At 40.9% G+C, this 25,900-nt stretch overlaps 2 protein-coding genes across 3 annotated transcripts; one reads left to right on the top strand and one right to left on the bottom strand.

Moving 5' to 3' along the window:
• The first annotated feature begins 4,604 nt into the window (after nucleotides 1–4,604).
• Nucleotides 4,605–16,598, top strand: otol1b (otolin 1b). The gene is made up of 5 exons (XM_060905278.1): nucleotides 4,605–4,676; nucleotides 12,157–12,563; nucleotides 15,337–15,426; nucleotides 15,557–15,628; nucleotides 15,715–16,598. Exons 2-5 carry the CDS (start codon nucleotides 12,164–12,166, stop codon nucleotides 16,596–16,598), a joined length of 1,446 nt encoding a protein of 481 aa, XP_060761261.1. The 5' UTR covers nucleotides 4,605–4,676; nucleotides 12,157–12,163.
• Nucleotides 16,599–17,538: 940 nt separating this feature from the next.
• On the bottom strand, nucleotides 17,539–25,829 carry LOC132871172 (high affinity immunoglobulin gamma Fc receptor I-like). Of its 2 annotated transcripts, none has more exons than XM_060905279.1 (6): nucleotides 25,722–25,829; nucleotides 25,599–25,634; nucleotides 25,103–25,402; nucleotides 24,749–25,015; nucleotides 24,157–24,462; nucleotides 17,539–17,846 (listed from the first exon to the last, which is right to left on the bottom strand). In XM_060905279.1, exons 1-5 carry the CDS (start codon nucleotides 25,744–25,746, stop codon nucleotides 24,164–24,166), a joined length of 927 nt encoding a protein of 308 aa, XP_060761262.1. In that variant the 5' UTR covers nucleotides 25,747–25,829; the 3' UTR covers nucleotides 17,539–17,846; nucleotides 24,157–24,163. The 2 variants fall into 2 exon arrangements, with proteins under 2 accessions (XP_060761262.1, XP_060761263.1); XM_060905280.1 differs by lacking the exon at nucleotides 17,539–17,846 and adding an exon at nucleotides 23,142–23,366.
• Between the last annotated feature and the right edge of the window lie 71 nt (nucleotides 25,830–25,900).

Raw genomic sequence — 25,900 nt, forward strand, 5'->3', positions numbered from 1 at the left:
CTTTGATGGCTGAAACTATCAGAGCGGCCATGTCACTGTAGTGATATGCCAAAATGGATGGAATGGCATCTCATATTGTGGTATTTTGGGTTCTATTCATTCCTCTGTAGCCTATAATTAGGCAGAGTGGTATCTCTGTAATGTAGTTCAACATTTACAAAACAAACAATAGACAAGAACATGACAGAAATCATTAAGAGGAACTATGACAACATTATGCCAAAAGGCAGCATTATCAGAAATGAAACATTTTTAAAAACTGCATACATGATGCTAATTTTTATAAATGTTACCAGAAATAAAATATTTAAATAATACTGGCTGGTGTTGAGTGGTCTATCAGATATATTCCATCCAGCTAGCATGATATTGAATGAGTCAAAGACGAGTAGCTGAATGGAATATATCTGATATACCACAAAATAAGCCAGCTGATATTATTATTATTATTATTATTATTATTATTATTATTATACATACACGTTCCTTTCGGGTGTTCAAAAAGCATCTTTCTCTTTCAAAATTCTCTCAAAATCTTCTGTATTTAACAAAACAAACCTGGCAGCCATGTTTGTTTACATATTGTCACAGTCGCTCACTAGCGCAGAGGTTTTACGTCCCTGACGTGTGGCGTCATGTTGTTTTGACAACCATACAATATCGTAAACCATATTTAATGCTCATTCTCCATTGGTTAGAGTGACGTGATACATGTAGGATAAGCGATATGCTAACAATATTCCATGCTATCAAACCAAATGAATGAAACCCGCTAGAAAGGAATAGAACACACGTTTTTATTCCATCGAATAAGTGTTCTGTATGGATGATAATCAGTGGCGGCTGCTGGTTTTTAAAACAGGGGAAGCCCATTTTACGCATTCATCGTAAAACCTCATCTCATCTCATTATCTCTAGCCGCTTTATCCTTCTACAGGGTCGCAGGCAAGCTGGAGCCTATCCCAGCTGACTACGGGCGAAAGGCGGGGTACACCCTGGACAAGTCGCCAGGTCATCACAGGGCTGACACATAGACACAGACAACCATTCACACTCACATTCACACCTACGGTCAATTTAGAGTCACCAGTTAACCTAACCTGCATGTCTTTGGACTGTGGGGGAAACCGGAGCACCCGGAGGAAACCCACGCGGACACGGGGAGAACATGCAAACTCCACACAGAAAGGCCCTCGCCGGCCCCGGGGCTCAAACCCAGGACCTTCTTGCTGTGAGGCGACAGCGCTAACCACTACACCACCGTGCCGCCCATCGTAAAACCTGTAGGCCGGATATCAAAGCATAGAAAGGTTTCCCTACCTAGTGGCAGAAAGTATTTTTGCTTGTACATTTCATGTTATAGTCTGGCTTGCCAGGCTAGCGCCTCATATCCTTAATCAAAAATATCAAACATCCAAAAATCACGGGCTATTCAACGAAGAGCCTTGAACATCATACCCTGATATGCAACACAGAGTCTTTAACACAACACCCAGCTGTGCAACACATCCTTGAACATCTTCTGCAACACAGTCTGGAAATTCATAACCAGGTAGGCTATGCAACACACAGAACCTTGAATATTATACCCAGGTATAACCTATAACACAGAGCCCACCATTCTCTTAACATACACACTTCAGATTCATGAACATGAACACTATTTATACACAAATTCTGCCCTCCGCTCCTTTTCCAGAAAATGGTCTGTGACCCTGTCATACCAGCTGGTTGTGCTTTCCAGAGACTTTACCAATTTCTGTTAGCAGCTAGCACTGCAGATCCCAATAAGGCTCAAGCTAGCCTACAACCAGATTGAACTACAAATGAAATAAACGAGTGAATTCACAAATGATCAAACTGATAGAATGGATGAAAGTTAACGGAGCAGAACGAGTAATATTTACATTTATTTACAGAGTAATGTACAGAGACGTCAATGAAAAGAACCGTTTATATGAAAAGAAATTCGGACAGCACTTTGGCACACGACTACACTTTCTCGACATCCGCTAGGGACTGACTGATCATACTTCCGTGTTCCTCGCCGAAGTACCGCCCTCCTCATGTCTTTCAAACACTACCTCCAATAATCCTTTATCAGCCCGGCTTCTTGTCCCTCCCACTGTCTCGTTTAGTCCCAGAGAAGCCCGGCTTCCCTGGAAGTGACGATTTTGTTGATTTTAACCAATAACAACTAGCCGAAATTGGCTGTTCAGAGCCATCTCGTAGACTGCAACGGATACCCGGCTGCCAGTCAGTGTTGCCAGATACTGCTGACGTTTTCCATCCCAAAATATGTTCAAAACCCGCCAAAATGCACTTAAAACCGCCCAATCTGGCAACACTGCTGCCAGTCCATAGAGCCCATTGAAATAAGAAAGGTTACAGCCTGGCAGCAAAGGTGATTCTCGTAGCGAACTGCAAGTTCGTCAGACATCACTCAAATAAGTTACAGGATAGTTATGAACATAAATACAATCTTGGGCATATATTATGTTATGCAAGTTATGGTTTTAATGAGAATTCAACGTCGTAGATGCCGCAGTTTGGGGAGAGAATTTTAGGGGAAGCTCGGCTTCCCTTGTTGTCTCTGAGAAATCGCCCCTGATGATAATAATAAAAAATGCTGCATTAATGGAAGGAATCAGTAACAACATTATGCCATAAAATATGCACAAACTTTACATTTAAAGGTTGTTTACTTCAAAAATATGTACCACTTCATTTGACTAGGGGCTAAAATCATGATACATGACAGACATGCAGACTTCCTGTGAATGATTTGACAATCACGTCATCTGTGGAATCATCAAATTTAAGGTTTATGTACACTGTCGTAAAATACAGTTTTTACTATTTTCACAAATTAAGCATGTTTATGTTTTAAATGTTGATTCGTGACATTCTCCTTTAAAGCTCTAATTTTTTCCATTACTGTTATCATGATCATCCTGAAAGCTGTCCTTTTCTTATCTTTTGTTTGTTTTGTAAATACTGTTGTGCTGGCACGGTGGGTAGTGTTACCCTCGGTAGTCTAGGGTCTCCAGTGTGATCCTGATCTCTGGTTACTGTTTGTGTCACATTTCCTATGTTCTCGCCATGTCTCAGTGGGTTTCCTCCAGGTTCTCTGGTTTCCTTCCACCTCCCAAAAACATGTGTGCACTTGAGATAGGATGGCTTCCATTCAGGGTATAATCTCACCACACAAACAGTGTTCCCAGGGTAAGCTCAAAGACCCTGACCAGGATAATAAAGATGAATGAATGAATGAATGTTGTGCTGTAACTCTCTGGGCTGCTGTACTTTTTGAGACTGAACAATAGAACCACTGAATTAATCAAAAATCTGTTTTATAGGCCTTAACAAACACTTTATTTTTCTATGGGTGGTCCTAATGTCCTAAAGAGGACAGGATACTTTTCTTTGAGGTTGCCAAAGTCTAACCAATATCCCCCTCTTGTGGGTAAAGAAATATTTATCCCAAGAGTCCATGACTCAGTCTTGCTTTTGAAAAACAACTGAAGTTCTTGTTGTTGTTTTTGTTTTTTCCATGAATCACCAAACAAAAATGAATGATTTTTAAAGCTCAGTTAGAAACATATTTCAACCAAAGTTGGTTTTTATCCCACAGTTATTCTAGCTATTGCAAGGTTCTTGAATGACTCATTTGACAAATTACAATGTAAAGGTGCTATCTGTAGAAGAACTGTAGAAAAAGCTGTCACATGATCATTTTGGATCCAATTATCATTATGCCAAAGCTATATGTGAAAATAATCATGAGTAAAAAAAAAAATAAATTTTTATATATATATATATATATATATATATATATATATATATATATATATATATATAAAATGTTAAATAAATGAATTGTATTTAAAAAAAAGCCTTATATGTGAAAAATGTATGTAGCTTAACAGGTGTAGAGTCTAAAAGCCACATCTGTAAATCACAAGATTTACACAAGATGTGACTTTTCTGTACGGATGGATAAAGAAGTGTTTCATGCCAAGATGGTTCTTTATCTGCTCTGGAAAGAATCCTAAAGTAAAGACAGATTTATTATTATTTTTTATTCATATCCTTATTTTGGAGAACAGCACAATAATAATAATAATAATAATAATAATAATAATAATAATAAATGCAAATTTGTTTGGCCTTAATTTGATTTTAGATATGTAAATTGAAACAAACCTAAGTCTCAAATTCTTGTATAAACCTTTCCCTTTAAATACATTATATGTTATAAGAGAGATGAATGGAGGGAGAGAGAGAGAGAGAGAGAGAGAGAGAGAGAGAGAGAGGAAGAAAGAGAGGAGGATAAGCAGGTGAATGAGGTGTACAGTGCTCTGAGGGCCTGGGTCAGGTTTCTGGGTCATTCTCAGCAACAGCACTTTGTTCAGATTCAGTCTGGGTGACTGAAGAGCACTGGGCCAGAACCAACGTAGTCCACCCACTTCTGGGAAGAGAGAGAGTGTGTGTGTGTGTTTGTGTGTATTTGAGAGGGGGGGAGTGGGTGACACTCCACTCCTCCTTTGGCAGGTATAGCTTTATATCCAGTACATGAATCCTGATTAGAACATTCCCTCTCGCAGTTCTGGTCTTTAATCAGACGGAAATATCTGGACGCACAGGAAAATAAGGCAGCACGACCTTGACATCTGGTAAATAGTTTTTCAAGATGCTTCTGAGTAACAGATAATTTCTGGAGACTGTTATTTCTAGGATTAAGACTAGATTAGATATAATGATAAATTTCAAATTTCTAATGATAATGCTCATTGTTTCAGAAGCACAGTGTTGAAATTTGAATATTGGCCATATTTTAGAATTAAGCTAACACTTAATATTGGAATTAATTATTCTAGTGTGTATGTCTATTAAAGAACAACCACCACCATTACTAAGATACTTGTACTGTATGGAACCAAAGACAGTTACCTTGATCTGAGAGCAAGGTTTTTAAACTTTTTTTCAGATGTTTTCTGCAAATTTGCTATACTGCATATTGTAATAAAGTACTGATACAATGGTATTACAGTAGATGTAGCTGTGCATGAGTAGTTCTTTTCTCTATTGGAACTTCCGTATTAGAAAAAAATAGGTGAAACGTTTAGTTTGGGTGTCTGAGTTGTATCTTGTGTCTTAGCAGTGTATGTGTCACATTTCTGATCTATATCAGTACATCATGCTAGTACAATATTGTGTACTGCACTTTGAGGAAAATCAATATATAGCTCGAAAATGTAGATCATCCAAACTATATATTTGATATGGATCTAGTTGTTCTTGAAATGTGTCTCTTGGTTATAGTTATTTTCGTCCATTGTTGTTGTTATGCCTTGATAAGTGTTTTCTTTCTTTCCTTTTTTTGTTTTAAAGAAATTGAACACAGTCATTATATAGTATAAATGTGTGCATTTGCTTCAACAACCTCTCACATAAGGATGAAAATCAGACAGCATGGAGAGCCTGAGAAACAGAAAGAGGGAGATGAAAAAAGATAAAGAAGTAGAATGAGGCTTTTTAGGCAAATGGTTCAACAGCTACTCCTTTCTTTACAGGGTCATAGTGAACCCCATTAAGAGCTTACCACTCGAGCACAAACTGAACTGTTACTCTACCAGAGGCTAAACACACTTTGGGCTCAGATGGCAGACATGCCCTCTCTTCACAAAAGGGGAAGGGGGGGGGGGGGGCAAAAATGCAGGCATATGCTGAGCGCACCTACTCCTGGGACACAATTCTTGTGCAAGTTTAAATTTCTCAGTCAAAGACTTAAAATATAAAAATAATTTCTTCGCGTCAGGTTAGCTGGGATTGATTGCAGGTTGATGGGATTGTATTGTGATAGGGGATCTTCCCTGTCTCACCCTGGAGTGGCCAGGGTCAAGCTGAGGGCCTTTGATAAGTGAAAGGGTTGAGTAGAAGGGACGTAAAGTGAGCACTATGGTTGAGGCTGTTGAATGGAGTGGAGTGAAAACAGCAGGCCAAGTGCAGAGTGTTCTCCTCAGGAAAGACTCTTCAATATCCGAACCTCTTATGCTTCTGATGCATATCAGTTCTTCAATGAAAAGGGAAAAGCTAGCCTCCCATCTGTTGATTCATCAGTCAGTTTCCAGAGATTGTATCCAGAGATATATAAATTAGAATTATTGAATGAATATATATTTGTGTGCATGTGTGTGTGTGGTCTGCCTTCTGTCTGAATTTTCTCCCCTCTTAATATGGTCTTCATTCATTCATTTTACCCAAACAGATGCTTCATTAGATAAGCTCTTTCCTCGTAAAAAAAAAAAAAAAAAAAAAAAAAAACAGCTCAGGTTTAGGCTATGGTGAGATTATCAGTGCTCTTTTGGGCAAAAGCTTTTTTGGAGTAACACCAAATACCTTGGAATAAAACTCTGACTCCCTGAGCTAACACATGGGGTAAATCTGAGATCCAAAAACAGAGGAGAAATAGCCAAGAGTTAAAATTAAACCTTAGATGACTTTGTAGGTGTACAGTTACTGACTGTATCCCATCTGTTGCTATGCATGTGCAACCCCCACCTGCTTCAGAGTGAAGGTACCACCATGGAACCACTTTTGAGCAGATATAATTTGGTGGACCTTTCTTAGCATAGTAGTGGCATTGAGGTGTAAAAAAAATCCCAGTTACATACTACTTCATCTGATACACTTGTACCAGTACTATACACAATTATGCCAATGGTAACTGTATACTTATCAGAGGTGGACAAAGTACCCAACTTCATTACTTAAGTCAAAGTACAGATCCCACTGGTCAAATGTTACTCCGATACAATTGAAAGTTGTACAGCCAAATTTTTATTTAAGTTAAAGTACTGAAGTACTTGCTTTTAAAAATACTCAAGTATTAAAAGTACATTTTCTGTCAATGCATTGTTGTATTATTGCCACAACATTTACAAAAGCTAATGCCGCTACCAAGGACAGAAATGTGAATTCACAAAATGAACGCATGCTGTGCCATCATGGTGGTTTAACGTTAAGCTAGCTAGTCAGTGACGCTCCACCTGACATGCTAGCAAACTCTTTTTAAACTTGACATCATATTGGGTAGCTAATGCTACTAGAAAAGAAAGATTTCTATATTCTGTTTATTTGGCAAGATTATGCTTTCTGAAAGGACTTCAGATAAGTTAACATTAGTCATGTTAGCGTAACTCTGTTTTTACATGCTAACTAACAGCGTCCAAGTTAACTAGCTATGTGTAAACATTAGCCGTGGACAAGGCTATGGCAACTTGGCGGGCAAATCCATAGAAAGTCATTTGACTAACCAGACTGCATAGCTATTGCAACATTATTGCTAGCTCTAAAAGGACAGACAACTTCATTGCAAGCTTTCTCTTGGAATAAAATGTTTACATCCCTCAATATGCTTCCGCATGTTGGATGGCGAGTTTTTGTAGGCCGTGATTTGGTTCGTTTCAGCAAACAAAGCAGACATCTCATCATCTCATCTCATTATCTCTAGCCGCTTTATCCTGTTCTATAGGGTCGCAGGCAAGCTGGAGCCTATCCCAGCTGACTACGGGCAAAAGGCGGGGTACACCCTGGACAAGTCGCCAGGTCATCACAGGGCTGACAGATAGACACAGACAACCATTCACACTCACGGTCAATTTAGAGTCACTAGTTAACCTAACCTGCATGTCTTTGGACTGTGGGGGAAACCGGAGCACCTGGAGGAAACCCACGCGGACAACATGCAAACTCTGCACAGAAAGGCCCTCGCTGGCCACGGGGCTCGAACCCAGACCTTCTTGCTGTGAGGCGACAGCGCTAACCACTACACCACCGTGCCGCCCCAAAGCAAACATTTAAAACAAAATGTATCTTTAATCCTTTCAGAAAACTGAAACATGGGTTCCAGGTATGGCCAGGAGTGTGTGCATTCCCCAGAACAGCTGCCTCTTTTCATTCTGCCATCAACTGATTGTGTTCAAATAACGCTGTTGAGAAATCAGTGAGCTTGATTTTATACAGTCTATGGACGTGGCCTGACCCTAGTGATTACTGATGGGCTTTCTCAGTGTCACCTGCGAAAAAACCAATCACATTTTAGAAAAGAAAAGAAAAAACATCCACTTTCAAAGCCGCTTCATAGTAACAAGTAACGAGGACCTTGACAGAAATGTAGTGGAGTGAAAAGTACGATATTTGTCTTTCAAATGTAGTGAAATTAAAGTCACAAGTTTTCAAAAAAAAAACCCCTCAAGTAAAGTGCAGGTACTCAAAAACTGTACTTAAGTACAGTACTCAAGTAAATGTACTTTGTTACTGTCCGCCTCTGATACCTATATGATGCTGCTTGATTAAAGGCTCCTTTAAACAACATTAAGTGTCTTGTTGGACCACGACAACCCAGCAAGAACATCTTCATTGGATCTTGCCATAGATTCTACAAGTCTCTGAAACTGTAACAGAGAAATGAACACAATTTGTTTAAAACATATTCCCTCAGTGGGTGTTTTGATAATGGTGGTGGAGAGCGATCAAACACTGGTTCAAAATCCTTCATTGGTGGTTAACAAAGTCGAGAGCTGGCAACTACCAAGGACATTGCATATGATTTACTGTACATAATTTTCAAACCATTCATTGATCCCTCATCCATTGTCAGTATATGAAGAATGAAGCCAGTTGAATTACAGAGTGAAACAGCATAAATCATTCATCCTGCTTTGGTAACATTGGTTTGGTGATGTAGTGGTTAGCATTGTCGCCTCACAGCAAGAATGTTCTGGGTTCGGACCCAGTGGCTGACGGGGGGCCTTTCTGTGTGGAGTTTGCATGTTCTCCCTGTGTCTGTGTGGGTTTCCTCTAGGTGCTCCGTTTTCCCCCACAGTTCAAAGACATGCAGTTAGGTTAACATGGGGCAGCCTTGGGCTGAAGTGCACTTGAGCAAGGTACCTAATCCCTTACTGCTCCCCGGGCGCTGTAGTATGGCTGCCCACTGCTCTGGGTGTGTGTGTTCACTGCTTCAGATGGGTTAAATGCAGATGATGAATTTCACGGTGCTTGAGTGTGCATGTGACAAATAAAGGCTTCTTCTTCTTCTTCTGTTGAGTGCCCAAACTCCCAAGTTTTCTGCTTTAACCCCAAAGCTTGGCACCAGTCCATTCATTGGGGTTTGATAAAAGTGCTGAAGAAATTCTTCCCATATTGAATGACCAGTCTAATTGCCCTACATCCAGTTGGCAACCTGTCTCTTTTTCTTTTTTTGGCTGTCTACTAGATGGATTGATTCATGAGGGTGCTGTATCGCATCTCACAAAAGCACAATACACATGAGAGGTAAAGAAAGTTGGCCACTCTAGCAGGATTCTTCATCGCTCAGTCTTGGAGCATTAGGATTAAAGAGTCCCTATTATCACCTCCGTAGTAGTGGATATACAATATCATTAATCAAAGCTATAATCTCAGAATCTCTTGAGGACTAACTGTATATTTTTGGAAGTAAGCAACTTACAAAGAAACCCTAAACTTAAAGAGTACTACAAGGCTGTATCCTGGACCAATATTAATCTTTATTGCTAGTGAGTAACTGCAGATTGCAGGTTCTTGTTGTCAGTATAACACATGGTACTTATGTTTTTTGCTTTGAACCAGGCAAAAAATGTTTTAACATCAGATACTCAGCGGATCTCAAATTTGACATGCATGAGAACAAAATGTATGTTAGTTTTTCAGAATTAACACCTACTATTGCACCATAAATTGTGCCCAGAACAAAAATGAGTTTAGAATAACAAGTCATCAAGAAAAAAAATATATATATATTTTTAAAAAGACATTTGGCACATCCTAAAAATCTTGAGATGTCATGAGCATCATGGTAGTTCATTACACTTCTTCACAGGTGCAGAGGTGGACAAATTGCCCAACTTCATTACTTAAGTCAAAGTACAGATCCCACTGGTCAAATGTTACTCCAATACAAGTGAAAGTTGTACAGTCACATTTTTTACTTAAGTTAAAGTACTGAAGTACTTGCTTTTAAAAATACTTAAGTATTAAAAATACATTTTCTGTCAACGCATTGTTGTATTATTGCCACAACACTTACTGCTACCAAGTGCTTAGAAATTACCTAATGCTGCTACCAAGGACAGAAATGTCTCATCTCATCTCATTATCTCTAGCCGCTTTATCCTTCTACAGGGTCGCAGGCAAGCTGGAGCCTATCCCAGCTGACTACGGGCGAAAGGCGGGGTACACCCTGGACAAGTCGCCAGGTCATCACAGGGCTGACACATAGACACAGACAACCATTCACACTCACATTCACACCTACGGTCAATTTAGAGTCACCAGTTAACCTAACCTGCATGTCTTTGGACTGTGGGGGAAACCGGAGCACCCGGAGGAAACCCACGCAGACACAGGGAGAATATGCAAACTCCGCACAGAAAGGCCCTCGCCGGCCACGGGGCTCAAACCCAGGACCTTCTTGCTGTGAGGCGACAGCGCTAACCACTACACCACCGTGCCGCCGGACAGAAATGTAAATTCACAAAATGAACGCATGCTGTGCCATCATGGTGGTTTAATGTTAAGCTAGCTAGTCAGTGAAGCTCCACCTGACATGCTTGCAAACTCTTTTCAAACTTGAAATCATATTGGGTAGCAAATGCTACTACAAAATAAAGAATTCTCCATTCTGTTTATTTGGCAAGATTATGCTGAAACATATTTCTGAAAGGACTTTCAGATAAGTTAACATTAGTCATGTTAGCATAACTCCATTTTTACATGCTAACTAACAGTGTCCAAATTAACTAGCTATGTGTAAAAGTCAGCCGTGGGCAAGGCTATGGCAACTTGGTGGACAAATCCACAGCAAGTCATTTGACTAACCAGACTGCATAGCTACGTTTGCAACATTATCGCTAGCTCTAAAAGGACAGACAACTTCATTGCAAGGTTTCTCTTGGAATAAAATGTTTATATACCTCAATATACTCCCACAGGTTGGACGGCGAGTTTTTGTAGGCCGTGATGTGGTTTGTTTTCGGCAAACAAAGCAAATATTTAAAACGTATCTTTAATCCTTTCAGAAAACTGAAACATGGGTTCCAGGTATGGCCATGGGTGTGTGCTTTCCCCAGAAGAACTGCCTCCTTTCATTCTTCCATCAACTGATTGTGTTAAATAATGCTGTTGAGAAATCATTGAGCTTGATTTTATACAGTCTATGGACGTGGCCTGACCCTAGTGATTACTGATAGGCTGTCTTAGTGTCACCTGCGAAAAAAACCCAATCACGTTTTAGAAAAGAAAAAACATCCACTTTCAAAGCCGCTTCATAGTAACAAGTAACGAGGACCTTAACAGAAATGTAGTGGAGTGAAAAGTATGATATTTGTCTTTCAAATATAGTGAAGTTAAAGTCATAAGTTTCCAAAAAAAAATACTCAAGTAAAGTACAGATACTCAAAAAGTGTACTTAAGTACAGTCCTCAAGTAAATGTACTTTGTTACTGTCCACCTCTGCACAGGTGACAGACCATGCAACAGTGTTGAATACATCTAACTTGCATCTATTGAAATGGAGCCCATTGAGGTCCAGTTGACCCTCAGGAACAATCATTAAAGACTCTATTTGTAGATCCCTATCAGAGCTTTTGGGAGCTTGTCATCGTCTTCACTGCCGAACCTGAACTGGACCTTGAGTCGAACCATGTTTGGTTGACTTGGCCAGAATTGCAGCAGTAGGGTGGCCAGTTCCTTTCTGTGCATTCACTTGACAATTTAGAGTAACCTAACTGTATGTCTTTGGGGGAAACCAGAGCACCCGGAGGAAACCTACATAGACACAGGGAGAACATACAAACTCCACACAGAAAGGCCCTTGTTGGCCACTGGGCTCGAACCTAGAACTTTCTTGCTGTGAAGCAACAGTGCTAAACACCACACCACTGTGCCGCCCTTTTGGGAGCTAAGAATCATTAACTACCCAAAGAACCATTAAGCAATAAATTTTAGTAAGTGTCAAACTATGGCTTGGTCATCTCTCAGAATTTCCTGTAGATTGGAAAAACACTACTGAGTGGTTGAGCATATAAAATATGTAATTCTCAGATAATTCTTAATTTTCTTTTTTATCTGCAGATCCACAATGACTGAGCTCTGGATTCAATCTGTCTTCCTAGCAGCGACTATACTGCTTTTATCACCCATGAGCGATACTATTAAGATAACCCCACGGCCCAAGTACCAATACACCAAGAAGCCTCCTCGGGAGTTGGCTCACACTGCCACATATGTTGGTAAATCCACAAGTACACCAAAGACAGTGGACTATACCAAGGCAAAAGACCGTGTTTCTTCTGTTATCACAGAAAGTACCACTGTCCCTGCTAATACATATGGGGGTTATCACTCAGACACCACAGCCACACTCAACAGTGTGCAGGATAATTATACTCTGGACTATACAGAATGTTACCTCAACTTCTGTGATTGCTGCCCTCCAGAACGTGGACCTGCTGGACCAAGGGGAGACATAGGACCTCCAGGTTAGCAACTAGATCTTGTGACACAATGTGTTTCCAGTTTATTAGACACTAGTCTCATGAGGCAGACCTCAAACATTTGCTTAAGAGTTTTATAAGCTTCATATGTTGTTTTCAACTTGGGTAAGAATCACATACTCACATACATATGAGGGAGTTTACCTGACTTGTTCAACCACATCTATGCTGCACCATTTTTAAGAAAACATCTAATTAATTTTAAAGATAATGTAAATATACACCAATCAGTCATAACATTATGACCACTGAGAGGTGATGTGAATAACATTGATTATCTCATTACAATGGTCTGTCAAGGGGTGGGATATATTAGGCAGCAAGAGAACAGTTAGTTCTTGATGTGTTGAAGGATCTGAGTGACTTTGACAAGGGCCAAATTGTGATGGCAAGATGACTGGGTTTGAGCATCTCCAAAATGGCACATCTTGTGGGGTGTTCCCGGTATGCAGTGGTTAGTACCTATCAAAAGTGGTCCAAGGAAGGACAACCGGTGAACCGGTGACGGGGTCATGGGCGGCCAAAGCTCAGTGATTTGCATTGGACACAAAGGCTAGCCCATATGGTCCAATCCCACAGAAGAGCTACTGTAGCACAAACTGCTGAAAAAGTTAATGTTGACACCTTTCTGTTTTAGCCAGCATTAACTTTTTCAGCATTTTTTGCAACAGTAGCTCTTCTGTGGGATTGGACCATATGGGCTAGCCTTCGTGCCCCATGCGAATCAATGAGCCTTTGACACCCATGACCCTGTCGCCGGTTCACCTTCCTTGGACCACTTTTGGTAGGTACTAACCACTGCATACCGGGAACACCCGACAAGATGTGCCATTTTGGAGATGCTCAGACCCAGTCATTTGCCATCACAATTTGGCCCTTGTCAAAGTCACTCAGATCCATATGCTTGCCCATTTTCCCTGCTTCCAACACATCAACTTTGAGAACTGACTGTTTTCTTGCTGCCTAATATATCCCACCCCTTGACAGGTGCCATTGTAATGAGATAATCAATGTTATTCACTTCACCTGTCAGTGGTCATAATGTTATGACTGATTGGTGTATCTTGCCCTTTAAAGCTTAAGTTATTGTGTTCAAAATTTGTTTTCTCCTTGGTAACTGGTATAAAGAATGATCAGATTTCAGCTTTTAAGGTTTCGATGCTTGTGGCCAGACAGATATACAAAAGATATCAGAGATGGTCCATAAGTTGTAGGTGGAGCATACTAGTGCATCTCAAAAAATTAGAATACCATGAAAAAGTTTCTTTTTTTTCATAATTTAATTTAAAAAGGTAAACTTTCATATATTCTATATTCATTACATGTAAAGTGAAATATTTAAAGCCTTTTTTGTTTTAATTTTGATGATTATGGCTTATAGCTCATGAAAATCAGAAATCCAGTATCTCAAATTATTAGAATATTCCCTAAGATCAATCAAAAAAAGGATTTACAATACAGAAATGTCCAACTTCTGAAAAGTATATTCATTTATACACTCAATACTTGGTTGGGGCTCCTTTACCATGAATTATTGTATCAATGCGGTGTGGCATGGAGGTGATCAGTCTGTGGCACTGCTGAGGTGTTATTGAAGCCCAGGTTGCTTTGATAGTGGCCTTCAGCGTATCTGTATTTTTGGGTCGGGTGTTTCTCATCTTCCTCTTGACAATACCCCATAGATTCTCTATGGGGTTCAGGTCAGGCAAGTTGGCTGGCCAATCAAACACAGTAATATCATGGTCAGCAAACCATTTGGTAGTAGTTTTGGCACTGTGGGTAGGTGCCAAGTCCTGCTGGAAAAGGAAATCAGCATCTCCAAAAAGCTCGTCAGCAGATGGAAGCATGAAGTGCTCTAAAATTTCCTGGTAGATGGCTGTGTTGACTTTGGACTTGATAAAATACAGTGGACCAACACCAGCAGATGACATGGCACCCCAAATCATCACAGACTGTGGAAACTTCACACTGGGCTTCAAACACCTTGGATTCTGTGCCTCTCCACTCTTCCTCCAGACTCTAGAACCGTGATTTCCAAATTAAATGCAAAATGTACTTTCATCTGAAAAGAGGACTTTGGACCACTGAGTAACAGTCCATTTCTTTCTCTCCTTAGCCCAGATAAGACACTTCTGACATTGTCTCTGGCTCAGGAGTAGCTTGATATTAGGAATGCAAAAGTTGTATCCCCTTTCTTGAAGATGTCTGTTCGTGATGGGTCTTGATACACTGACACCAGCCTCAGTCCACTCCTTGTGAAGCTATCCCAAGTTCTTGAATCAACTTTTCTTGACAATCCTCTCAAGACTGCGACCATCCCTGTTGCTTGTGCACCTTTTCTAGCCACCCTTTTCAGCAACGACCTTTTGTGGCTTACCCTCCTTGTGGAGGGCATCAGTGATCATCTTCTGGACAACAGTCAAGTCAGCAGTCTTCCCCATGATTGTGGTTGTGTGTACTGAACTAGACCGAGAGATACACTGTGTTCATACTGTTTTACTCAAACTCGAAATGAAATATTCTAATATTTTGAGATTTTTTAAAATGTTTTTGTACTGTATGCCATACTGATTAAAATTGAAATAGAAAAATGCTTGAAACATTTTAGTTTGTGTAATGAGTCTATAATATATAACATTTTCACTTTCTTAAATAACTGATGGAAAATATTGAACTTTTTCACAATATTCTAATTTTTTGAGATGCACTAGTATATATTTATTATACATGGTTTACTTTAAATATGCTTGGTGTGTAGGACGTCCTGGTCAAAAAGGGGACCCAGGACTCAAAGGGGCTATAGGACCAATGGGTCCACCAGGGATGCCAGGATTGAAGGGTGACAAAGGTGAGCACTATAAAGGACAGGTGAAATATTTAACTTTTGTAACTGCAGATGATCTGTAACAAATTTGTTGCACAATAAAGGTAAATGATGATAGATCATAGTATACATGTTCTCATTTGCAATGCTTTAGGAGAAAAGGGTGAGAAAGGAAGCAGTGGAATTGCAGGCTCTCCAGGCATTCCAGGGAAGGCTGGACAGAAAGGTCTATGTCATACATTAATCTAACAATAAGATACATACAATATGCTTATTATGATAAGATATAAATGCATTTTTAACTTCATACAGGTGATACCGGACTTAAAGGTGAAAAAGGTGCTGGTGGTATGTCAGGACTCAAAGGTGTTAAAGGTGAAAAAGGAGAGCCTAGTGAAAACACAACTAAAGGTGACAGAGGTGAGGCAGGTAAAGATGGACCACCTGGACGACAAGGCATGCCTGGAGACAAGGGTGAGAAAGGTGAGAGGGGAGAATGCGGACTGCTGGGGGAGAGAGGACAAAAAGGAGAACCAGGTGAACCTGGGCCCCCAGGTATGAGGGGTGATCCTGGTTCTCCAGGGCAACATGGACTGCATGGGAACCCTGGCATACCTGGAGAACGTGGTGAACCTGGGAGCCCAGGAATGAAGGGGGAGCCAGGACCACGAGGTCTTGAAGGAGCTCAAGGAACAAAAGGTCCAAGAGGACCAAAAGGTGAAAGGGGTCTTCCGGGAAAGCGCGGTGACCGTGGCCTTCAAGGTATGAAAGGGACAGCAGGTGACACTGTGGGGCAATTGCGCTCTGCCTTCAGTGTAGGTCTCTACCCAAGCAAGTCATTTCCACCCTCAGGCTTCCCAGTGCGCTTCGACAAGATATTCTACAATGAAGAAAACCATTATGATGTCACCACTAGCAAATTCAACTGTACTTACCCAGGGGTTTATGTCTTCTCTTACCAGATAACTGTAAGAAACAAGCCTTTGCGTGCATCCTTGGTTGTGAACGGGGTGCGCAAGTTGCGTTCACGGGATGCACTTCAGGGCCAGGACATTGACCAGGCCTCCAGCCTGGTGCTTCTGAAGCTTGTTGCTGGAGATCAGGTGTGGGTGGAGACCCTAAGGGATTGGAATGGTGCCTATTCAAGCAGTGAGGATGACAGCACCTTTTCAGGGTTTTTGCTCTATCCTGACTGACATCAAAGACAAACCGGCGTCAGGTATTGCACTGAAATCTACATAACCATCATCTGTGGGATTGAGGTACAGATTCAAGGAATGGGTGGGACTGGTTTTTAATCCCATTCCCACTCACTCTTGAAGGAATTCTGACCAATCCCTCCCACTCGCACAGACCCTCTGGACCAATCCTGAAATTATTTTTGTTTCTACTTACCCATGATATTTTCTAATGAACATAGTTGGTTCTGGTTCTCAAAATATAAACAAATTAGTACTTTAAATCATATATAAACTAAACAGGATGAAGCAGTTACCAAGGATGAATGAATAAATACTGTAAATTCATTGTACAGTGTGCAAAATCCTGCATCCAATACGCTTATGTTAACAAATGTGGCCTTTCTTCATACTGCAGTCTTCATATCTGGATGAGTGAGTCAGATGTGACTCCCTGTATTACCACCAACTTACTACACCCATTATTATTTTAATGACTTTATTATTATTTTTTATTTAATGTAAAATATTAATTGCTTTTATTTTTGTTTTATTTTTTGCCTTTCTATAAACCTTAGGCAACTAAATGTCTTAAGCAACTAAGCCTTGATAACAAACACCATACAATATAACCAATATGTCCATGTTTAGGCAACCTATGTATTATGTTATGCATTAATTAGAACAATAAGATGCTTCATATCCTTTAAATATATACATTTGTGCTGCATCACCCCCATATGTGAAAGAGTAACTTTTGTTTTGAAAATTGTTTGACCAACCTACTACAGTCAATGATCACCATCATCTTTGTACATCACTGCTGCACACTGTATTTCTCGTTATAAAAGTTTTTTTTCCTCTTTAATAGCCCATGTTATAAACTATAGAAGCAGTTCTGTGTTTATTCATAGATTTTTTTTTACATTTATTACACATTTTTCAAAGAAAAGAAGGTATTGCTTTGTCAGATTTAAATCAGCCAATCAATCATACACACGTATTAAAATCAAAACACAAAAACTGATGCTTAAGGCTTTCTGTTTAGATGATAAAGTATGGTAAGCTATAAAAGTTTCTCAGATTCAAAATATAACTTGCATCATGACAATCCAATATAAAACATACATTTAAGGGTCAAAATTGTGATCAGATGGATGGGAGAAAGGCAGAAAACAGTAAATTATGCAAGGGTATTCCAAAACAGTGAAGAACTTGGATAATATCTGAAACTTGCTTCATACATTGCAGGTCTGGAACATGGCTCTGTTGGTAGAAACAAGAAACATACAGAAGAGTTGGTTAAAAAAAAAACCCAACTTGACAGTTTTTTGCTGTTTTAGTTTCATATTCTATTACATTGAATTATGAGATGAATTTGCAGAATGTCAGCTTCAAGTCCAGGTGATTTTCAGCTTCTGGGTCAAACATCCAATGAAAATCATTCAATATATATTATGTTTTTAAATACAGTCCCCAGTTAGGGCTAAATGAATGAATTTTAAATTACCACATACTACTTTAATAACAGTGTGTACTTACAATGGATATAATAATCCAAATATTTATTACGAGGTGTGATCAAAACGTTTTGGCACCATCAAGCACGTGTAGCAAAAGTGAGCAGCAGGCATATAGTACTCGAGTCCAGGACTTGGACTCGAATCCGACTCATGCCCTAATTTTAAGGACTCGTGACTTGACTCGGACTCACGCATTAACTGCATTCGGACTTGTAAATTGGAGACGAGGACTCTGATTTTTTCTTTATTTATGTAACATGCCATAATAATTTGGCACAAGATATTTATCCATCCATTATCTGTAGCCGCTTATCCTGTCCTACAGGGTAGCAGGCAAGCTGGAGCCTATCCCAGCTGACCATGGGGCGAGAGGCGGGGTACACCCTGGACAAGTCACCAGGCCATCGCAGGGCTGACACATAGACACAGACAACCATTTACGCTCATATTCACACCTATGGTCAATTTAGAGCCACCAATTAGCCTAACCTGCATGCCTTTGGACTGTAGGGGAAACCGGAGCACCCGGAGGAAACCCACGTGGACACGGGAAGAACATGCAAACTCCACACAGAAAGGCCCTCGCTGGCCGCTGGGCTCGAACCCAGGACCTTCTTGCTGTGAGGCGACAGTGCTAGACACTACACCACCATGCCACCCACACGATATTTATATCTACATTAATTTTTATACTCATTTTGTGCAAGAGAATGCACAATCACCTGTTCATACGTCATGTTCAGGAACAAATGAATGTTATGCTTGGTTCACACATTAGTGTTTCAGCCTTGCATATGTACGGCGTATCAGGATACATGGCAGTAAGAAAGGAACGTCACAGCATCACCAGCTTACGTAGCTAATACTCCAGGATGCATAACACGATCTCCTTGTACACCAGGGTGCGGTGTATTTTTAAGTCCGCACTTAAAAATACACAGCACATACGTAGCAGCTTTGATACGTCGCACATATGTCATGTGTATGCTGTAAAAACGAAAGCTACACAGCAGTGATGCAGCAGGAACATTGCTTGAACACCTATTACGCTGTCTGAATGCTTTAGTTGACCTGTGTCTGATGAAGGTGGCTCTGGGGCTGGCTGGGTGGATGCGGCTGATGTCTTCCCTCTTCCCTTGCCCTTCTTGGGTCTTGACTTCTTTGCTGGCATGATGCTTTCTTGACTGTGACGAATGATAATGAATGCAGTGTGGGACCCCCTTTTATACCCACCTGTGAATGGCGCAGGTACGCAGCAGCAACGTCACACGTAAGAACGAATATGCCACACCAACGAAACAGTTAAGCCGCGGCAACATATCATACGCCTCAGTACGCCATAACTTTATGTCCCTTGAACCCCATACAAACCCCAGATACGCCACAGAAACGTCACACATACGCCGTGTACATCACAGGACTTTAAGTTTGGACAAAATACGCCTCATTTCTTGCCGTTTGACCCACACGCTGCTTACATGGCAAGATACGAGACAGTGTGATAGTAGCCTTAATGGCGCTAAAATGCCTGGAGAGAATGTCCCTAGGATTGTCTGCTTTTCTTATACAGACTTCTTGTGCAGTGGGAAAAAATGCACTGCTATGTGTTCCATATGTAGAAGAACTATCGAGGAGATGATGAGGACAACTTCGAACTTCAATCATCATTTGGCAAGACTCCACCCAGAGAAACAAGTGACATGCTATGTTACAGGCATGAAAACGGGTCGGGGTGAAAAAGGTGAGAAGGGTGCACGAGTGACGATGTGGCCTCTGGTGTTGTTTTATTTTGTTTGGGGGGGTCCTCCCCCAGAATAAATATTATAGCCTCCTTACTAAGTATACTGTATTGACATTTGCGCAAGGACATACAGTGCAAATACAAATTCAAATACATGTAGTTATAGTGAAATTATGCCCTGGAAAAAAATGTGAATAATAGAATGAAGAAAGTGGAGAACACACAAGGAATAGTGATCATTTTTTCCTTTTATTTGCCTGGACCACCAGTGTCTCCATGGCCCGCTTTCGCTGAGTTGCCACATGTTTCAGCCTTGCCCGCTTCTCTCCTTCAGCAGTCTGTTTCTTGGCCTGCTGAGCACTGCAAGTTGCTTGAGAGCCATACTTGCTCTGCTGCTGCTGCTTTTCCTCCTTGTTCACCCTCTGCTGGTGTTTGTATGTGGCTGCTGCAGAGTTAATGTTCTTGCACAATGTTCTGTCCACTTCCCCAAACTTCACATCCTCCCTTCTAAAGAGCTGCATAGCTGTCTTCCCCTTGGACATCAGCGTATACTTGACCGTCTGTATTGCATTAAATGTTTCCACATTCATGTTGCCACTCCTTTGATCAATTACATCATTCATCAGACTAAATGAGGACTCGACTCTAGGTCCATGAAAGATGGAGAGGCAACACTTAACCAGTGCACCCAGGGGGGGTACTTGTCTGGTTTGTCGAAGACATGACCCCACCAATCCACGATGCTCTCTCCCTCCTTGAAGCTGGGGATGGTCAGGTCAACACTGAACCGCACAAGTTCCCTCTGGATATCCTGGTCTGCTGGCAAGAGGTGCCCCAGCATACCACTCAGCCTGCCAAGATATGGAAGTACCTGCAGCTTTCAGTTCTTTTTAAATCAAGGCTGAATACTTTCTTCTTTGCTGCTGTCTTTTATTAAATCAAATTTGAGACTTTTAATTTGATTTCTTTCAGCACGGACAGCACTACAAAATGGCGTCTCCACTATACAGTGCGCTATATAGTGAGTAGCGAGCAATTTCGGACACAGGGATTGTCAAAAGACGCGTGCACCTTCTTTCGAATGCTGACGTAATCAAGCCAGAAGTTTTGTTTTGATAACAATCAGGAAAGTTTGAAAAAAGTAGGAAATTCAGTCCGATGACTCAATCCAGCTTCCAGCTTCTGGTGGTCTGGTCTGCACTCTGACTGATGTGTGCACACTCTGGCCAGCAGGAGAAGAGGCACGAAATGATGCTGCTTGCCCTTCGCAGCGAGATGTACTCGTTGCTATGGCGTCAATCAGGGCTTTCCACTAAGGCTCATACTAGCCAGCCATGACAAATAAGTAGCCAGCCGGGGGGGAGGGGGGGTTGAGAGAGAGCAGCCCCTCCCCTCTCTGCTCCCTGAGTGGAGCTCGTCGCCTTGGTAACGGTGCAGGGAAAAGACACAATATAACAAGCAAAGAGCGCTTTTTCTCAGAGTTCCCTCTCCTCGAACAATGCTGATTTACACGGAAACGAAATGAGCTATTCACAAAATTCTTTCACATTGAGTGCTACAAGGCTCCCATGAACACATTAATGTAATTTTTTTGTCCCTAGTGTAAAAAATGTGGACACTAGAGCGAGTTAAAAACAAGTGACTTTTCTGATTTTGCAGTAAAAGCGCTGCCACGTTTATAATGGGAGTCTATGGGAGAGCGCGGCTGTCCTCTCGTTACTTTCAGGCTTCTCATTCAAAAACTGTAAATCCTATCGCTCAGGTAGACACATTGTGTGAATCAAGACAAGTGTGACTACAACTTTTGAGAAAATTGTGTGTGTAGAGTGAAAATTGTGGCTGAAAACACAGTTTAAATGAGAAAAGTTGGAGCTTTTTTTTTCAAGCTCTCTACACTCTAAACTCCTGAGCTCCACTGGTGTGTAACGCAATAGACACCCATTATAAAGTCTGAATTTGTCCAGGTGTGATCATGGTGTTTGATCTGTGACTGATCAAAAAGTATAGAACCCAGCAAAAAAGTTGAATGCCAGATCCACACAGGAGAATTTTGTCTCCGTTTTAAAGTTTGAATCATGTCTCTAGGTGAAAGACAAAATAAGCGTTATCTCTGCTTCTGTTCCCTCCGACGGCCCCGACACACTACTGCCTCCGCCGAGTGCGCGCGCACACACCGCATGTCGGGGCCGTGGATGAGTTACTCTCCCTTGATCAACAAAGTCGGCGGGGAATTTGTGGTTATTATCGGTACAAACAGCGCGAATCACAACTTAAATGAGTGCGGTTCAGTTTGACATTATTGTCAGTCCGTTAGATAAACATTTAATTTTATTAAAATCGAAAATTAATATTTAGAGCCTGTGGGCTACAAAAATAATAGTCATTAAAGTAGCCGGCTGGACTTAATTGTGTAGTCGGCTGTATGGCTGGCAGCCGGCGCTTGTGGAAAGCCCTGGATCAAAGCAGGAGGAGGAAGAGGCGCAAACCGGCACGAACTGTCTATGAGTGCGAAGCGACCTCCTTGCCCTTTGGGTCAATATCAAACCCCCCCCCCCCCCATTTTTTTTTCTCATCGGATCTACACGATTCACGTAGGTCACCCATTTTGGTTTCAAAACGGCGAATTTCGCCGAAAGGTGAGGGATTTTCATGTATGTATGTTATTTGCCCTGTTGATAGCGGGACTTGTGTTGGACTCAACTTGGATCAATAGTGGACTTGACTCAAAATTTTCTTTAATGACTTGGATTTGAACACTGAGGACTCGAGGCTGGACTCGGACTCGAGGTTTAGTGACTCAACTACAACACTGGTGAGCAGTGATTTATGAGTCAGTATACTGTGTGATTGTCAACATCAAGACCTGTATTAGATGCGTTTTTGTGAAAATGTGCACATACCAGGGCTTTGAACCAGAATTTTTTTCCTATTGGTTTGTTCCGAACAGAAACGGAATTTTAATGTTTCCGGTTTTGGGTTCCACCATTAAATAGACGTTCCCGAACCGGTTAGAACAAAAAAATTTTGTTCCCGGAACGGTTAATTACGTTCCCTGTCAGCTGTTTAACAAATGGCTATAAAATTATGTCTCTGTCTCATCCAGCTTAAGCCAAATGTAGGCCAATTCTATTACAACCTTCATTAAATAAGACAAGAAATAATTCAAAACAATTATTATTTCAAATGTTGGCGATTTGGATTCTCAGTATGTCTTCCCATCTACACAAACTGAAAAAGTGCCAAAAATGAAAGATAATTCGTTTAGTGTGTTACCAAAGGCTAGTCAGGCCCTATGCATTGATAGGCTAACAGAGGTTAACGTCATTTAATGTTCGCGAGCCTCTCATTAACGTGGACAAATATATTGATATCGTGTTTGAAATTGATGTTTTTGAATAACGATAGACTGCAATATTTACCTCTTATTTAAGATGTGGAGACGTGATAGTAGTCCACCCTCCCGCTCTCTCCATTCAGTCAGCGAACGTCACACAGGAAGTGAACCCCAGCGGGTCATAGAAACTTGGGCAGAAGAATGACTTTTTTATTTGTAGGCTACGGAAACTTTGAGGAACGAAATAAAAACCGGTATTAACCGGTTACCATTATTTTTAATAAGCGTTTCTGTTCCGGAACATAAAAAATAATAAAGTTTCTGGTTTCGTTTCTGTTCCATGTGAAATAGAAAAAGTTCCCGGTTTTCATTTTCGTTCCTTGAACCGGTTCAAAGCCCTGGCACATACACATTTAAGATTTTATATAGACAGCAAACATCAAATTGTGTGTCAGATTCGGGAGTCGGCAACCCTTGAAATGCTGCAGCAGGCGTACGGCAACGAAGCAACGAGCCAGATGAGGTGTTTTGAGTGGCGTTCACGCTGGCAGAAGTAAAAAAGATTCAAGATCCTTACTCACAATGCGCTTAATTTCTTGGACATTTTCAAGAGCAGAGTTGTGCTTGTGAAGCGTTTCAAGGGTCTCTGCTGCCGATTTCCCAAGTTTGATACAGAATTTGATGTTTGTTCTTTGCTCAAGTTTGAGGTCCATAGTAAAAATCGCAAATGCACACTTGTATGCAGTCACAAAAATGTGTGTAACGCAGGTCTCAATGTTGTCAGTGTGACGTCACATGGCATACTGACTCATGAAAGTTACTGCTCGATCTTGCTGCACGCACATGACTGTGCCGCGCACCGTTTGTTCACAACAGGCACAGTCTTGGAACATTTTGATCTCACATCACAGAATGATGGTGTGTTAGATGTTAAATAAATGCACTGTGACTAAAAATCCAAAAATCTTAGAAACTTACATTTCGTTTACTTAAGAGACCAGACCTTCAGCTGTAATGTGTTACTCCACTTCTCCACATTCAGAGCCCTTACACGGACTTTGCAGGCGTAGATTCCAGTATCATCTTTGTTCACCTGGGGGATGACGTATGTGCTTTTGGCTGAAGCAGGTCCTAGCCTGTTGTCATCTTTGGTGTAGTGATATTCTACATTCAGGCCTTGTTCTCTAGCATTTACTTTGGTGATGCATTTGAAGACCACTTCCTTCCCAGTGAGCACCAGACGCTGACCTCTGTAAAACTCCAACCTGGGAGGGTCCAATTTATCTGCAAACAAACATGAAGTTCTGGCATGTTACGGACTGGACATTGATAACAGTGAATGAATGCTGAGCGGGTTAGCATGCATGATCATGCTTTCATGAGATCATTCATCACTACTAGCTTCCCTGCCGTCTTAACAACTCTGTCACTTTCATGCCTCCATGAAATAACAGACTCCCAGTTTACTGACAGAAAACATCCGTGACAAGGTTTTCTCTGCTTATTTAAGTCTATTATTTCATGGAGGCTTTTTTTAAAGCTTGGAATCAATTCATTTAAAATGTCTTACCTAATACAGTCAGAGAAGAAGGCAGAGAATGAGCAGACTGAAATTGCCTGTTCTTAAACCATGTGGCCCTGCATGAGTAACTGCCATTATCCTCAAGCATGAGTCTGGGAAACACCAGATTTTTGCCCGTTTGTTTCTTGATCTCAACCTCGTCCTTGTAGAAGATCACGTTTGACGGGATCAGGCCATTGCGCACGCGACAGGTTAGGTTCGTCGTTTCCTCAATAATTAATGGCTCAAGTGGGGTTCGTAGGAGAGCCCAACCACCTAGTAGAGAATATAAATAACACTATAATTTTTTTTTTAAATTCTGAATTTATGAAATTACACAGCAATTAGTACAAAGACATTTACCATCAACGTCTACTTTAAGAGGGTCGCTTGGAATTGATGACACTATATAAGGCCAATCTGGTATACTCTTCTCTCCTTGACAGATATAGTTTCCACTTTGCTGGACTTGTGCCTTCTCTAAACTGTACACCTTTGTAGAGCTCAAAAGTACACCATTACGGAACCACTGGTACCTCCAATTGGACAAAAGGTCATCTGGGACACTGCAAGTTATCTGCAGAGGTTCCCCTGAGAAAAGCCGTGGCTCTCCCAAACTCACTGTAGCTTTGGCTTTCACTGGGACTGGTGTGGGATCTATGTCTACATTGAAGAAATTAGTCAGTGAGACTGGAAAGGTTTGTCAAGCAAATTAGTTACTAGTATCTACAAACCATACAACTTAACCAAGAATAAGTTCCAGTGTTTCAGCATTGAGGAAGTTGCAAGCACTTAAATTCCTTTACATAGCTCCAATAACGATAGTAACTATTATATTAACTATTGCCATAATACATACCATCCAGTCTGGCATTTGCAAGCAAGGTTAACAAAACTGCAAAAAAAAAAAATTAGATCAGCTTCAGTATAAAACTCAAAATCTTGCCATGATCTACACATCTTCATTTTTGCACACACTCACCAATGAATTTGTGGAAGAAGTGCATGGTGGTCGTGCTGCCTTTGGATCTGTGATCTGTTTAAAATGCACTCTCTCTCTCTCAGACAGAGAGAGACACTTCTCCCTTTTATGCTTCAACTGCACAAAAACAGGAAAAGAGCATTTCTTCCTTTAACAGAAAAAAAGTTGGCTTCAACAAA

The sequence above is a fragment of the Neoarius graeffei genome, chromosome 23, assembly GCF_027579695.1.
Source record: "Neoarius graeffei isolate fNeoGra1 chromosome 23, fNeoGra1.pri, whole genome shotgun sequence".
Lineage (NCBI taxonomy): Eukaryota > Metazoa > Chordata > Actinopteri > Siluriformes > Ariidae > Neoarius > Neoarius graeffei.

Excerpts from the sequence above, each read along its gene's own strand:
- otol1b (XM_060905278.1), top strand. The coding sequence starts at position 12,164 with ATGACTGAGCTCTGGATTCAATCTGTCTTCCTAGCAGCGACTATACTG. Across the intron at positions 15,427-15,556 it reads AGGATTGAAGGGTGACAAAG|GAGAAAAGGGTGAGAAAGGA; the intron begins GTGAGCACTATA and ends GCAATGCTTTAG. Across the intron at positions 15,629-15,714 it reads AGGGAAGGCTGGACAGAAAG|GTGATACCGGACTTAAAGGT; the intron begins GTCTATGTCATA and ends AACTTCATACAG.
- LOC132871172 (XM_060905279.1), bottom strand. The coding sequence starts at position 25,746 with ATGCACTTCTTCCACAAATTCATTG. Across the intron at positions 25,403-25,598 it reads TGCAAATGCCAGACTGGATG|ACATAGATCCCACACCAGTC; the intron begins GTATGTATTATG and ends TCTTCAATGTAG. Across the intron at positions 24,463-24,748 it reads TTCTTCTCTGACTGTATTAG|ATAAATTGGACCCTCCCAGG; the intron begins GTAAGACATTTT and ends GTTTGTTTGCAG.